General features: G+C 43.4%; 1 protein-coding gene across 1 annotated transcript in view; it reads left to right on the top strand.

The window, feature by feature from the left end:
• The window catches only part of IBTK (inhibitor of Bruton tyrosine kinase), a 96,157-nt gene that overhangs the window by 28,233 nt on the left and 53,270 nt on the right, over window positions 1–14,654 (top strand). The window contains exons 11-15 of the mRNA XM_045009840.1: window positions 1,871–2,045; window positions 3,253–3,861; window positions 5,261–5,347; window positions 9,635–9,717; window positions 9,811–9,848. Coding sequence (XP_044865775.1) covers window positions 1,871–2,045; window positions 3,253–3,861; window positions 5,261–5,347; window positions 9,635–9,717; window positions 9,811–9,848 — 992 coding nt within the window. The remainder of the gene's footprint in view (window positions 1–1,870; window positions 2,046–3,252; window positions 3,862–5,260; window positions 5,348–9,634; window positions 9,718–9,810; window positions 9,849–14,654) is intronic.

The following is a 14,654-nucleotide window of genomic DNA, read 5'->3' as shown; positions in this document are numbered from 1 at the left end:
CAATCTGCCTGATCTATTAGTAGTATTTGATGGGCTATCTCTACTTCCTTCATGACTGACAGATAAATAAAAGAAATAGGAGAGACTTGGCACTGTTCAGCTAGTTTAGTTTTTTGCTATTGTTTTTTGTTTGCCCCGCCATGTTCAGTTTAACTTGTCTGTCTCAGTTGTCAGTGACCTTCTGGTGCACAAGCTGTATCCTGAATAACTCACGGTGAAAAGGGTCATAGGTGTCCAACATTTATGTGAATGTTAGTGATCCTGAAATGTACTGGATGTACAGCATTGGGGAAACTAGGTCCTCCTGTCAGTAAAGAATGGATTCAAGTGAAAAGAGTAGGTGCTTCCTCACATTGCCCTGCTAGGGTAACTTAATCTTGTTTCATAGAGACTGCTAATATAGATCAGCAGGTAGTTTGTGGGGGAGGGATAGCTCAGTGGTTTGAGCATTGGCCTGCTAAACCCAGGGTTCTGAGTTCCCTTCTTGAGGGGGCCACTTAGAGATCTGGGGCAAAATCAGTACTTGGTCCTGCTAGTGAAGGTAGGGGGCTGGACTCAATGGCCCTTCAGGGTCCCTTCCAGTTCTATGAGATAGGTATATCTTTATTTTTTTTTTATTTTTTTTTTCAGTTTCCAAAACAATTCAGTCCTTGTATTCTTAGCTGAATCCCCTAACTAAGGGTCCCAGTATTAGGAAGTTGTTTGTTTTTGTAATTGGAAACACCTGTTCCATAGGAATTGATTGAAAAAATCAGCTCTGTTCACATGGACCAACTGAAAGTCCACCGATGGTAACTGCTTTGTCCCCACCAAGCTGGGTGGGTTTGGATTTTTATGGCCTATGGATGAATGGCCATATCACATTTCCAGGACCTTAATTTCCAATTTATAATTTCAATTTTAAGCCTCCAGTCTTCCATTCCTTCATTGCAAGGTCTTCCCTTCCCTTCTCAAAACTCTGAGTTAACCCACCAGTTTTCCTTTTTTGCGCCTCTACTTTCCAAGAAGGTCACATGTCATGGTAATTCTTCCTTCTCATCTCTGTTCTCCTAGTCCTGTAAAGTGTCAGAACAAGGGAATCTGTTTAATTTGGACCTTCCACATAGCAGCGTATGGTGCGCTGGTTTTACAATTCCATAATGCACTAAAATATCTTTATTTCTTGGCCTTTATTTCAAAGGCCTTTGTAGTCTTGGGTTCACTCTGCCTGTCCTTGTGCTGGACTGATGACCTTATAAAGGCAGAAAAATTTTCATTTTGTTTATTGCTTATTAATAGTGTTCTCTGCATTCTACCTAAGACTACAGTTTAAGAAGCACATAATTTTAATATCTTTTTAAGCAGAAATGGAAAGAAATATCTTAGTAATATTTCCCAGTGTTCATTATTCAGAATTCACCTGCCATAAATTTATAATGAATACAAGTTTTGTTTTGAAATTTTCCAAATTGAAGATATACTATGAAAATACTAAAGGGACATTTTGTGTTCTATATCTTACTAATGTTGTAACTGAAGTACAATAGAAAAAGCAGAGTATGCTTCATTTAATCCATAGCCATGCCATCTTGCGTGTGATATCGCCACATCTCACAAAATGAGGAGGTTTGAGTTGGATGAGTACTTATTGGGTGGGAGATCTCCCAAGTCTAGGGGTCAGAATCTAGGTATGCTTATCTCTTTAGGCGTGCCGTTCCTGATTGAAGTCAATGCTGTTTGGGCCAAAGTCTTCAGTCTGATCTCAGTTGTAACTCTGTTGACCCCAACTCAGTGGACTCACACCAGCAATTAATTTTGTCCTTTGTTTTATCAGTTAAATCTTAATTAGTTTGACCCTTCCATTGTTTTCCAACATCTCTTTTTTTAACAGAGGTTGTATCAAGTCTTCAGAATTCCTCATATGATGTGTCTTGTCACTATGATACAAACAGTGTATATGAAAGAATTCGACTTGAGAAGCTTGCTTTTGTCCACAGAGCTGTTAGTGTTACCACAGATCCTAATGGATGTAACTTTGCTGTTTTACAGTCAGATCCTAAAACAAGGTATATTTCAGATATCTATGGCTGTAACTTCAATTGCTGAAAATACTGAGGGGGGATGTGGGTGTAAAACATTTTTCTGTTCCATTAACAGTCTTGTTGTGTCTTCAGTTTCAATCAAAATTTCTGCTTTACAGAGAACCATCTTTGGCTACTGCAGAGATCATAGTAAATATAGATATCTTGGCTTAGCACTTATTTGTAGACAACCATGTAGAGGTTGTTTAGGCAAAAAGCCATTAATTAGGGAATGTCTACACTAGGAACTTTGCAGTGTAGACACATATTACAGTGACAGAGGGTTTTTTTGTTGCTGTAGTGAATCCATCTCTCTGAGATGGCAGTAACTATGTTGACAAAATAATTCTTCCATTGGTCTAGCCACAGTGTACACAGTGCTTAGGTCAGTTTTAACTATGTTTTAGAAGTGTTGTTGTTTTTTTTCCCCACCCTGCACCCCCACCCGTGAGCGACGTAGGTAGACCTAGCTAAGTTTTGGGTGTAGACCAGCCCTTAGTTTATACAAAGGCAAAATGTTCAAGCCAAACACTTATTATCAAGTCCCCTTTAAACCCTACCTTCTGATGTACTTTAACTCTCCATTCCATAAAGTGTCATAGAAATCCTTCTTAACATACAGATTCCTTATTTCTCAGAGATGCCCTGTAATACAAGAAACTGAAAGGCAGAAGTAATCTGTTTTTTAAATTAAACAAAAACGTAAATCTTTGAAATAATGTTGGAGTAAATGAAATATTGAAAGATGCACTGCTCCTTGCACTCTCATATTAGATTTTTAGAATATCTAGCATATTGTTTAACTTGAATTTTTGTTCTGGACTTCAGTATGCAGCATGTCAAAGATTCTTACATTTCTGAGTTACTTTAAGCACTTCCTTGCAGGAAAAATGACATGGGTAGCTTGCAAAGTACTAACACTGCTGATAACTTCATACAAAAATGTCTGGCTTAATATTTATGAAGAGAAAAATGTCACAGGAGATGTATGTATATGTAATATTGTGTAATAATATCTAGCTTTTATATAGCACTTTTCATCAGTTTAGGAATTTTCTTTGTATTAAAGAATACAATGAAACTTTGAATAGTAATGTAGAATAGCCAAAAATTTAGGTTCTTCTTTAAAAACCCCCCTTCATGATAGAATTTTAAATTCTACCAAATAAAAAATAACTATTTGTCTTTATAGCCTATATGAAATTCCAAGTGTGTCATCATCAAGTTTTGTTGAGGATTTTGGCAAATTATTAGGGGAAACAGATGAAATGGACAACATCCATGATGTGACTTTTCAGATCGGCACTAGGATGATCCCTGCGCACAAGTACATCTTGGCCATGCGTTCTGACTTCTTCAGGAAGCTGTTCATTTCAGATGACAATCGACTAGACTCTCCAGATGTCTATCGTAAAGATGAAGATGCTGTAGGATGTGATCTCTTTATGATAGAAAAGGTTCATCAAGATTTGTTTACATACCTTCTGCAGTTCATATACATGGACACTTGTGATCTTTTGACTCATGGTTACAAACCAAGAATGTTGTATAAGGAAAAAACAGAAGACTATCAAGATACTCTAATTTCTAACCTTAACAAAATGAGTTTCAGTGGAGATGTTAATGGAAAGTCTGCATTTGAGGTTTACAGAAGTAATCAAGTGCATGTAGTAAATCAAAGAGAGAAGAACAACAAACCCAAGTCTTCTAAAAAAGGCAAAGTTGTTGGTGAAGAAGTCAACCCCATAAAAATGTTGCAAGGTGCTGCAAAGAAATTTGGTCTCAGCAATTTAAGCATAAGGTGTGTTACAATTTTTTCTTTGTCAGCATCCACTTTAGTTGGTGCTTGCTTTTTCTCCCTTTCTGACCATATATAAGCTTGTCTAGAAAATGGAAGAGTTTTAACTACCAATGTAGTTTGGGCTGACATGATTCCCAGTTTGTTTCTATTTGCCACTTCCCCACATTTCACAGACCCACAGCACCTCTGAAAAGGAGCTTATGAGGTCAGATTATTCTGACACTTCTCTAGGAGAAAGTGTTAGCAACCCTTAAGTAATGCAACTGAGGGTTCTATGAAAAAAGAGAATTATGAGATTGCTCTTCAACTAAAGCAGTGTGTTACGAACTAAGCCAATAGGCCTTCTCTGGTGCAGAAAGTTCTGTACATCAGCACTAGACTCATCTTAATCCTATCCTGGGAAACTTGTACAAGATCTATACATTCTACTCTGTTTTGAGATGGGGACTTCCTGTGTTTGTTTAGATGCAAATAATGTAACTTTTCAGATTACTTCTTGCCTCAGACTGAGCCATATGTTTCATACTTTGTGTGATGCACATAAAGTCATGGCTCTCATCTGTGGTTGATGCTGGTCTTTGCATGGGTGATGCTGCAGACTTTGCATTAAACAATATGAAGCAAAGAACTGGAACCCTGTTAACTGATGCCTTGTATTTCTGATAATATTACAAGATGAAACCAGTGGAGCTGAGATTGAACATCTCTGCTATTGTACACATTTCTGCATGATACTATTTTTCTGTCTTGTCTCTCTGTACCATTATGAAAAGGATTGAGGACAGTAAATCCTTGTAAACCAATTCCCCCCACTCTGTATTTTTAATGTACTTCTTTGTTCAACTTTCTCAGCCATTCTGTGGTGGTCATAAAAAGGAAGCAGTTACCACAGTTGGGTGCACATAAAAGAACAGCGAGGGCAGAGCCCAGACATTTTAAAAGCAAAAATGTCCCTCAGCCTTCTAATAAAGCTACCATTTGTGTTCGCCCAATTTACAAGTTAACCCTCGTAGCATATCTCTAACACTATACATCTCTCACCACTCAAGGTAATCAATATCTCAAAGTATGGCCCAGAAGAAGCAAACACCATGTGGATGGCTGAGCCTACTCCGGTATAGCCCACCTGTCACTTGGACCAGGATAAATAAATAGGAGTAATTAAGTAGTAGAGAGAAGCCTAGCAATCCATTTTCATATACCTTTCATATCTATGCTGAAGCATCGATCAGTTTCTTAATAGACTTCCTAGGTTTCTGTGACGTGCATTTGGTGTCCTTTCGTTTATGGTCACAATGTTACACTAAGTGGTACTAAATTTCAAACTATTTTTTCTTATCAATATAGCTATTATCAGTAATATCTAATAGTTGACGTTTGTAATATTTATGCCTTACAGATTGGATGGAGTTAAACTAGAAAATGGAAAAATTAATGTTGTCAACAGGAAAAATGGAAACAAACCAAAGTTTAACCCCAAAAAATGGTAAGTTTTTTTAAATCTAGCTATGTCAAGTCTCTGTGTGTATCTGACTTTATTTTTTAGTACCTATCGCTTCATTTTGAAATAAGTAGACACTAAGCAGATGCAGCCAAAATTTTGTAAACTGAAATTTTCTGCAGCCTGTTATTACTTGTGTGGGGTGTGTGTTTGTGTATTTCACAGTTAATGGTCGTTGGAGAGAGATGCTTTGTATTTACCTGTACACGCTTTTGTAATCAGAGATACTGGATTAGTACGCTGAACCAGATCTCAACGATTGTGTTTGTTGTGCAGTCACATTTTCCATGGCTTCATTTATATTATAGAATAGTAATGTCAGAGAAAAACTTGTGACTTTTCCAGTCTGACACGGTCTGTCTGTTGCAGGACTACACATTGTTATTCCTACTAAAGCCATGTAGATTTTGACTTTTGCAATTAGAAATTTACAAGGTTGCTTAATGAGAAGAATCTCTGAAATACTTTCCCATGAGGGGAAATTACCTGAATTTTTACCCTACTGCTATTTATATCTGAATTACTTGGTCCTGTTTTGATGGTTACAATAGTACTAAAGCTTAATTCTTTAACTTATGTTGGAATAGGCTATACTTAGGGCCCAACAAATTTAACGGCAGTGAAAAACGTGTCATGGACCATGAAATAAGCCCTTCCCTGTGAAATCTGATCTCCCCCATGCTGCTGGGAGTGCCCCAGCCCGGGGGCTCCTAGATGCAAGTCCCAGACTTGTCCTTCCTCTGCACGGCTTTTCTTGGGGGGGGAGGGGGAGAGGAGAGGATAAGACCCGTCTCTGAGTGCCTCCCCCTGCTGCAGGAAGCTCTGGGCTGGACCGCAGCCTTGGAGGTTCCTGCAGCCGGAGGAGACTTGGTGAGGTGGGTTTGCTCTCCCCCATGCTGCTGGGAATGCCCCAACTGGGGGCTCCTAGCTGAGAATTCTGGCTGGGCTGAGGGGGCCAGGATTTGTCCTTTCCCTGCATGGCTGTTCTTAGGGAGGACATCAGACCCACCTCCGGGTACCTTCCCCTACTGCAGGAAGCTCTGGGACTGGGCAGGAGCTCCAGCGATTCCTGCAGCTGGAGGAGGCGGGTCCAATCTCCCCTGTGTTTTGGGTGCCCTAGCAAGGGGCTGCTAGTCACAGCCAGCTGGGGAGGGACAGGACTTCCTCTTACGCAAAAGCAGGCCTGCAGGGAATCTCTCCAGGTGCAGGTAGCTCTGCCCCCCTTAACCACCCCCACTTGCTTCCTGTCTATCATTTTGCAGCTGCAGGGGGGAGGGGTCATTGTACCGAGAACTGCCCCGCCCCCTCCAGATGCAATTATTAGCTTGTTTCAATAAAAACAGAAAGATGAAGAACTTGAGAGAATTTTTTGATTGACACTTTCCAGCAGTGAATCACACTCAGGGCTCAACTCACTGACTGGTAGATATGAACAGTGGGGTGCTTTTGTAGAATAGTGATCTCAATTGGCATCCTACCGGAAGACAGGTGAAATTACAAGTTTAAAATGAGTGTCCAAAATAAATAAAAACCCTCTAAAATCATTACTGCAGCGGATCATGTGAAAGAATTTGGAAGCCAAATTCTACATGCTGATGGTGACAAACTATTTTGTACAGGCTGCAGTGTTTTGTTAGATCACACGTCAGGCAACGGTTCAGCGCCACTTAGACTTGGAAACCCATCAAGGCAGAAAGAGGGCTTTGGATAGTGCATTGCTGGTAAACGAAAAGTTAAAAAACAAACAAACCAAAAAAAAACAATTTCATCTCTTTTTAAGAAGATGACAGAGAGCTCTGAGACCCATCATGTAGCTAGAATGGAACTTGTGGAATCGTTTGCAAATGCTAATATCCCGTTGGAAAAACATGATCACCTAAAATGCCATTTGCTTACCAACTGCAAATAAGTTTCGACAGGACTACCTTCCAAAGGTTTTTGCTACACATTTTGAGGAGGCGAAGTATCAAATTAACTCATGTGAGTCTTTTGCAGTTATTTTGGATGAGTCCACAGTTGAGCAAGACAACTATGTATTGCATGTTCTGTTTGATTTTATTTCTGACAAGGCAAAAGATGTACAGACAGAAAAGCTAACAGTGCTTGCCAGCTGCGTTTACTTGAATGCTGTTAACTATGCTAGAGTTTCTCAAGCGATGATTAAAACCATTTCAAAATATGGTGTGAACTTTGTCAAAGTATCTGTTTCAGAAGCGAAAATGCAACTTACATGATGAAATCTTTCAAATCTGTTCACCAAAGTCTAATGCCAAATGCTTTCCATATTACATGTAATGCACATATAATTTGTCTTGTCAGGGAGCTGTGGAGATGTGAGTTAGGTAAAGTTGATAAACTGGTCAGCTACATTAAAATATCTTTAAACACTGCCCTGGCCGCAAACTGTGATACAGGCAGCACATTGCGCCAATGACTGAAATCAGCGAACAAAAAATTGAACTTCCCCCAGAGCGGTAATTACTTGTTGAAATTCCTGATTTGAGGCTGTACAATACCATGCAGCTCACCTGATGTACTACTCTGAGTTTATCTCAGAAGAGCTCACACTGACACCGAAAATGCAGGTTTTAACAGAACTTTTAACTCTTCTAAACAGTGCTCAGCTGAATGAGGAAGTTCAGTTCGTTGCCAAGAATGCCCCAGGACTGATGGATTTAATCACTTGATTGGAATCTTGACATGTCACAGTCCTCCAAGCGTACAACAAAGTGGTGGATGTACTGTTCTGGGCTGAAGCACAATCAAATGAAAATCATTCTGACAATGCTGAGTTAAATGCCAGTGCTCAGCAGGTGTTTTCTTGCATGGCCAAGAAGCTCAGACAATACTACTGCTATGGGGAAGAGGCAAGCAATGTAGCAAAAACTGCTCAAAAGTTTCAACAACATTCAGCAGGGTTCCTAAAAGTTGTGTGTATATTTGACCCTGCAGAAATGCACCTGTTGATGGTGGATTTATTTTGCCTAATGCAATATCTGGCTTTGACAAGAATTGTAGGTTGGAGATTTCTGCTTACAAAAATATCACAAAAGAAGCGGACTGTAGTTTGCCTGTGCTACAGTTTTGAAACTCAGTGGAAAGCAGAATCCCCCCATCTCGCAAGGCAAGCTCGGCGCTATCTGACAATTCCAACAAACTCTGTGGATGTAGAGAGAGCTGTGTCTAAACATGAACAGGTGTTTTCAGCGTAGAGACGGAATGAGGAAAGACGCAGTTGCTGCATGCTCCATGTTGACGTTCAATTAATGACGTTAGGAACCAGAACTTCTTTTTTTTTTCGCTTGCTTTTGTTAACTTAAGGCAGTGGCTACCAATGGAGATCACTACCCTACAAAACCATATCAGATGCCCATATCTACTAAGCAGGGAGTTGAACACTGAATGTTATTTGCTGCTGTAAAGTGTCTATCAATAAATTCTGTCAAGTTTTGACAGACCTTTATTTTATTGAAACAAGCTAAAAATTGCATCTGGAGAGGAGAGGAGCCCTCACTCTGTAAAGTGACTCCTTCACCTGCAGTTGGAGAGTGATGGGGGAAGGAAATGAGTGCATGTGGCGGGGGGTGCAGAGCTTTCTGCAGCTGGGAGAGGTTCTCAAGAACAGCCGTGCAGAGGAAGAGGAAGTCCTGTCCCTCCCCAGCCTGACCGGGACTAGTAGCTAGGTCCTTTTAGGAAGTTCCAGAGCTCCTGCCCAGCCCAAAGCTTCCTGCAGCAGGGAGAGGTCCCTGGAGATGAGTCTGGCCTCCTCTTGAGAGGGGCCATTTAGGGGAAGAGGAAGTCTGTCCCTCCCCAACCTGGTGAGGACTGGCAGCTAGGAGCCCCTTGCTGGGCTGCTCCTGGCAGCACAGGGGAGATCATACCCACCTCCTGCCTCTGCAGGAAGCTCGGCTGCTGCTGCCTTCAGACCACAATCTTGAGAAGCAATAATTGGAAGATAGAATTGATTTTGGAGGAAATCCTCCTCTTCACTAGTTAGCTTGGCTTTTGACTAGCTTGGCTTTTTATTTAAATTTTTTTTTTAAAATCCTTTTAAGACTGCTAAGAAGTCTTGTTTGTTATGTTTACCATCATAAAGGTAAGTAAGTGTATTGTGTTTCTAGTTAAATATTTATACTTTCCCTCCCATCTTTGAGAGGACAAGAAGCCTAATCCTGTCAAAGCTGGTTTCAAGCACAAAAGAGAAATGAACTGTTTATAGAGTTTATATTTGCTAATAATTTCAGGATTATAACTGTTCTAAATTTCTTGTAGTTCATACCTCTGTGATGTGACCATGAAATCTATAGATGGAAAGGAATTCCCTTGTCACAAATGTGTACTCTGTGCAAGACTTGGTATGTATGTAATATCTATAGATTCTTTTGTTCACAGTAACTTGCCTCTCTTATGATGTCTCAAAATGAGCTTTTTTTTTTTTTTCTTTACAGATTACTTTCACAGGATGTTAAGCAGCTCTTGGATTGAGGTAAGGTTTCTCCATTTGAAAATGTGTGTGCTGCATTAGTTGTTTTTCATTAATGTAAGTAAATGAAGATTTTCCTCTCTCTCAATGAGATTTTTGCCATTACCTGGAATGTAAATTAAAATACAGGTTGTGTAAAAAACGTAAGAAAATGGGAAATTTTAGCAGAAACACTAATTTTGAACCATTCAGAAACTATTAAATAAAAAAAATTAATCATAAATATTATGAGCCATGGTAATTTTATGTAAAAGCATACTTTGAGTTAGTAAGTATATTGCTATCTTAGAAATTTCTACTGCAACTAATCTGTAGTATTATAAAACCCCCTCAGTGAGTTTGAGCTTCTAGTATCCTTGGAGGTGTATTAAACTTCCTTTCTGCAGTAGGTCTTAATAAATGACATGTAGATAATATTAGTCTTCAAATAGTGTCCCTGTGAGTGCTCCACTTCAGGTGCGCTCACACCCCATGTGCCTTTTATCAGAGATTTTTTGATAGTAGTGCCTGTTTGGGCTGCACTTCCTTGTGCCCTGTTCAGAGATTACATATGACTATGTGAGCGAACCGCCCTCAGTTCCTTCTCACCTCCCTTGGCCTGAGATGGAGGGTTAGTGTGCCTTACTTTCAAAGTCTCTTAGCCTAGTTTCCCTTCTTTATTTTATTGTTTTTCTTTAGTTATTTTATTTACTTTTGTATTTTGGGATTTAGGGGGATTGTCTCTTTATCCCTTTCCTCTTTGGGCAAGGGGTGCCTTCGCCTGCTAGATGCCATTGCCCCAGGGTATGCCAGGCTCACTTCAAGCAGTGCATCTCTTGCTGGGAGTCCTTCCCAGTTAGTGACCTGCATTCTCATTTTATCCACTACTTGGGAGAGTCTCATATCCTGCAAAAGTGCTCCATTTGCTCTACTTTTTTAAGGAGAGAGCAATTAAAAATCGGGAGCTAAAACTGAGGCTCTTAATGATGGAGTGTTCCTTGCAACTGGCCTCAGGTCCAGGCCAGGAGACACACCTCTCCTCCCATCTGCCCCCCAACCGAAACATCGGTAACTGAGTGAACACAGTGCCCTGTCAATTTCAGCACATTCACCTGTGTTTACCCAAGGTAAATTCATGAAGAAAACCATAGAAAATGGAGTCATTTTCCCCAGAAAGAGTCCATCTCAAAAAGACCTCAGTCCCTGTGGAGACTGCTGTGGAGACCTTGTGTCCTACCTTGGGTATGGCTGAGGCTCCAGACATTCTTAGTACCAATCCTGTGCCTGGGGCTGTGGGCTCAGCAGAGAAAAAGGACAACAAGCATGCTTTGTATTGAGACCTTCGGTGCCACACAAGCAGGACACTGCATCATGGGAGCATTCCACCACTAAGGCCTTGTCTACACTACAAGACTATTTCGAATCAACTTAGTTCGAATTTGTGGATTCGACCTTATGAAGTCGAATTTGTGTATCCATACTAAATACACTAATTCGAATTTCTGAGTCCACATTCACGGGGCCAGCGTCGACTTTGGAAGCGGTGCACTGTGGGAAGCTATCCCACAGTTCCCGCACTCCCCGCTGCCCATTGGAATGCTGGGTAGAGCTCGCAATGCCTGCTGGGGGAAAAATGTGTCGAGGGTGGTTTTGGGTAACTGTCATCATTCAACCGTCACTCACAAACGCCCTCCCTCCCTGAAAGCGCCGGCGGGAAATCTGTTCGCGCACTTTTCTGGTCGGTTACAGCGCGGACGCCACAGCACTGCGAGCATGGAGCCCGCTGCGATCATCGCTGCACTTATGGCCGTTGTCAACTCCTCGCACCTTATCGTCCACCTGTGCAACAGTCAGCTACTGAGAAATCGGGCGAGGAGGCTCCGGCAGCGCGGTGAGGAGAGTGGCGCAGACCTCTCAGAAAGCAGGGTACGCCGGGCAGTGGAGATCATGGTGGCAATGGGTCAAGTTCATGGTGTGGAACGGCGATTCTGGGCCCGGGAAACAAGCACGGACTGGTGGGACCGCATAGTGCTGCAGGTCTGGGATGAATCACAGTGGCTGCGAAACTTCAGGATGCGTAAGGGCACTTTCCTTGAACTCTGTGACTTGCTGGCCCCTGCCCTGAAGCGCCAGGACACCCGGATGCGAGCAGCCCTGAGTGTGCAGAAGCGAGTGGCCATAGCCCTCTGGAAACTTGCCACGCCAGACAGCTACCGGTCAGTAGCGAACCACTTTGGCGTGGGCAAATCTACCGTGGGGGTTGCTGTGATGCAAGTAGCCCACGCAATCGTTGAGCAACTGCTCTCAAAGGTAGTGACTCTCGGAAACGTTCAGGTCATCATAGACGGCTTCGCCGCGATGGGATTCCCAAACTGCGGTGGGGCTATAGATGGGACTCACATCCCTATCCTGGCACCGGCCCACCAGGCCAGCGAGTACATTAACCGAAAGGGCTACTTTTCCATGGTGCTGCAAGGACTAGTGGACCATAGGGGACGTTTTACCAACATCAACGTCGGGTGGGCGGGCAAGGTTCATGACGCGCGTGTGTTCAGGAGCTCTGGTCTCTTTAGACTCCTCCAGGCAGGTACTTTCTTCCCGGACCACAAAATAACGGTTGGGGATGTGCAGATGCCTACAGTGATCCTCGGGGACCCAGCCTACCCGCTAATGCCCTGGCTCATGAAGCCCTATACAGGCGCCCTGGACAGTGAGAAGGAACTCTTCAACTACCGGCTAAGCAAGTGCAGAATGGTGGTGGAGTGTGCTTTCGGACGTCTCAAGGGGAGATGGCGGAGCTTACTCACTCGCTTGGACATCAGCGAAAAGAATATCCCCGTAGTTATTGCTGCTTGCTGTGTGCTGCACAATCTGTGTGAGAGCAAGGGCGAGGCCTTTTTGTCCGGATGGGAGGTTGAGGCAAATCGCCTGGCTGCAGTTTACGCTCAGCCAGACACCCGTGCCGAGAGAATATCCCAGCGGGAAGCGCTCTGTATCCGGGAGGCTTTGAAAGCAAGTTTCCTCGGAGATCAGGGTAACCTATGACTCTCCACTTGCTTTCAAGAGAAACTGACCCTGGGCCTGTGTCAGTTTGTGTCGATTTGGATCTGCGGCTACATGCCTTGTTCTCCAAGTTTCCCCCACTTCCAAAGCACGTTTTTAAGCAAAGTAATTGTTACACTCATTATTAATAAATCTTTCTTTTACTTTGCATTTCTGTTCTGGTGTTGAGACATGGACGCATACTGTGCTGGGCACGGTGTGCACTGACGTACAGACCGCTTCCTCCATAGAGGACTGACATCCTCCTGCTCCTACATAGGTCTCTGGGGTGGGGGACGGATGACAGTGGTTCTGCATGAAGGGGAGGGTTTGCAGGAAGGGGCGAGTGGTGCCTTCTTTGCATAGGGGTTTGGATGACGGCAGTGGGCTGCGGGTTTCTGCGTGGGAAGGGGTGATGGGTGTGGGAGAAGGGTGACTATCTGTCCGTGGATGAGGGCTCTTGTTGGGGCTCAGGGCAGCGGATAGGCTCGTGGATCCGTTGCAAGTGCATCGTAAGGGCAGCCTGCCTTCACAGTAATGGCGTGACAGGCGCTAGGACCCTGGACAATTATACACATTACGAAATGAACAGGGGCAGCATACACAACACAGAATGACCCTGGTGCCTACTGACTGCAGTGTGTGTGTGCCCCGCAGTTGATCCTTTCCCCAAGTCTGTACCCTGGTACTGTAGGCTATACCGTGCAAGTATGAAACCCCTGTCCACCCCATACACCGAAAAATCCTCTGACAGGAAAGACATGACGGAAACAGTGATTAACAGCAAACAGCTTTTATTAATCTAATAAACAGTGGGGGGATGAACCTTGGATTTGGGACTGGCTGAGCCTATAAGGGAAGCACTTCTACAAATTTCTAACGTGAGAAGTGCGGGGTACACGGCCGCTCTGCTCTGGTTCAGTGACAGTTCTCACGTCCTCTACCACCCCTCCGTCTTGTACTTTTGGGTGAGGGGGGGCCAGGACTTCTTGGCTGGTGAGGGCGATTGCAGAGACACTGCAGGGGGGCCCTGTCCTCCAGCCTGTGGTCCTGCAGGACATCAACAAGGCGACGAAGCGTGTCCGTTTGTTCCTTCATGAGACCAAGTAGCGTTTGGGTGGTCTGCTGGTCTTCCTGCCGCCACCTATCCTCACGTTCCATGAGTGTGCGATGCTGCTCACATAGGGTCTCCCTCCAGTGTTTCTGCTCTGCAGCCTCTGCTCGGGAGCAGACCATCAGTTCAGCGAACATGTCGTCCCTAGTCTTCTTCTTTCGCCGTCTAATCATTGCCAGTCTCTGCGAGGGGGATGCCTGGGCAGTCCGGGAAGGACCCGAAGCTGTGTGATGGGGAAAGTTAGTGATTTCCTTGTACAGATACATTTTCGCGAACAGTGAACACCGTCTAGTCAATTTCCATGAAGAAGACCGTACCGGACAACAAGTGTCACGTGGTCTCCAGAGAAGCATAACATTTTGGCCTACGCTCTGATTGGCTGCGCCATTGCACAGGAGAGCGGAGAAGTCGGGAGAGAGAGCAGAATCCCTCTAGCAGAGAGTCCTGGTAAGCCTTACAGTACATTATGCTTATCAGTTAACGGATAGCTGTGCCGTCGTGCTAACGGCAATCTGGAAATCAGATACTATGACCCTTTTGCAGCCACTCCCGACACTGCAGGGGAAAGATCAATGTATGCTTTTCCTGTGTGGCCTACAGCACGTGGCTGCTAAGCGCGGGGCTTTGTTATGCAAAGTATAAGTAAACCATTAAGAACAGTAACTATTCGCTAA

The sequence above is a fragment of the Mauremys mutica genome, chromosome 3 (assembly GCF_020497125.1).
Source record: "Mauremys mutica isolate MM-2020 ecotype Southern chromosome 3, ASM2049712v1, whole genome shotgun sequence".
NCBI lineage: Eukaryota > Metazoa > Chordata > Testudines > Geoemydidae > Mauremys > Mauremys mutica.
The sequence above is the reverse complement of the archived record's forward strand: the minus strand, read 5'-3'. Positions and strand labels throughout refer to the sequence as shown.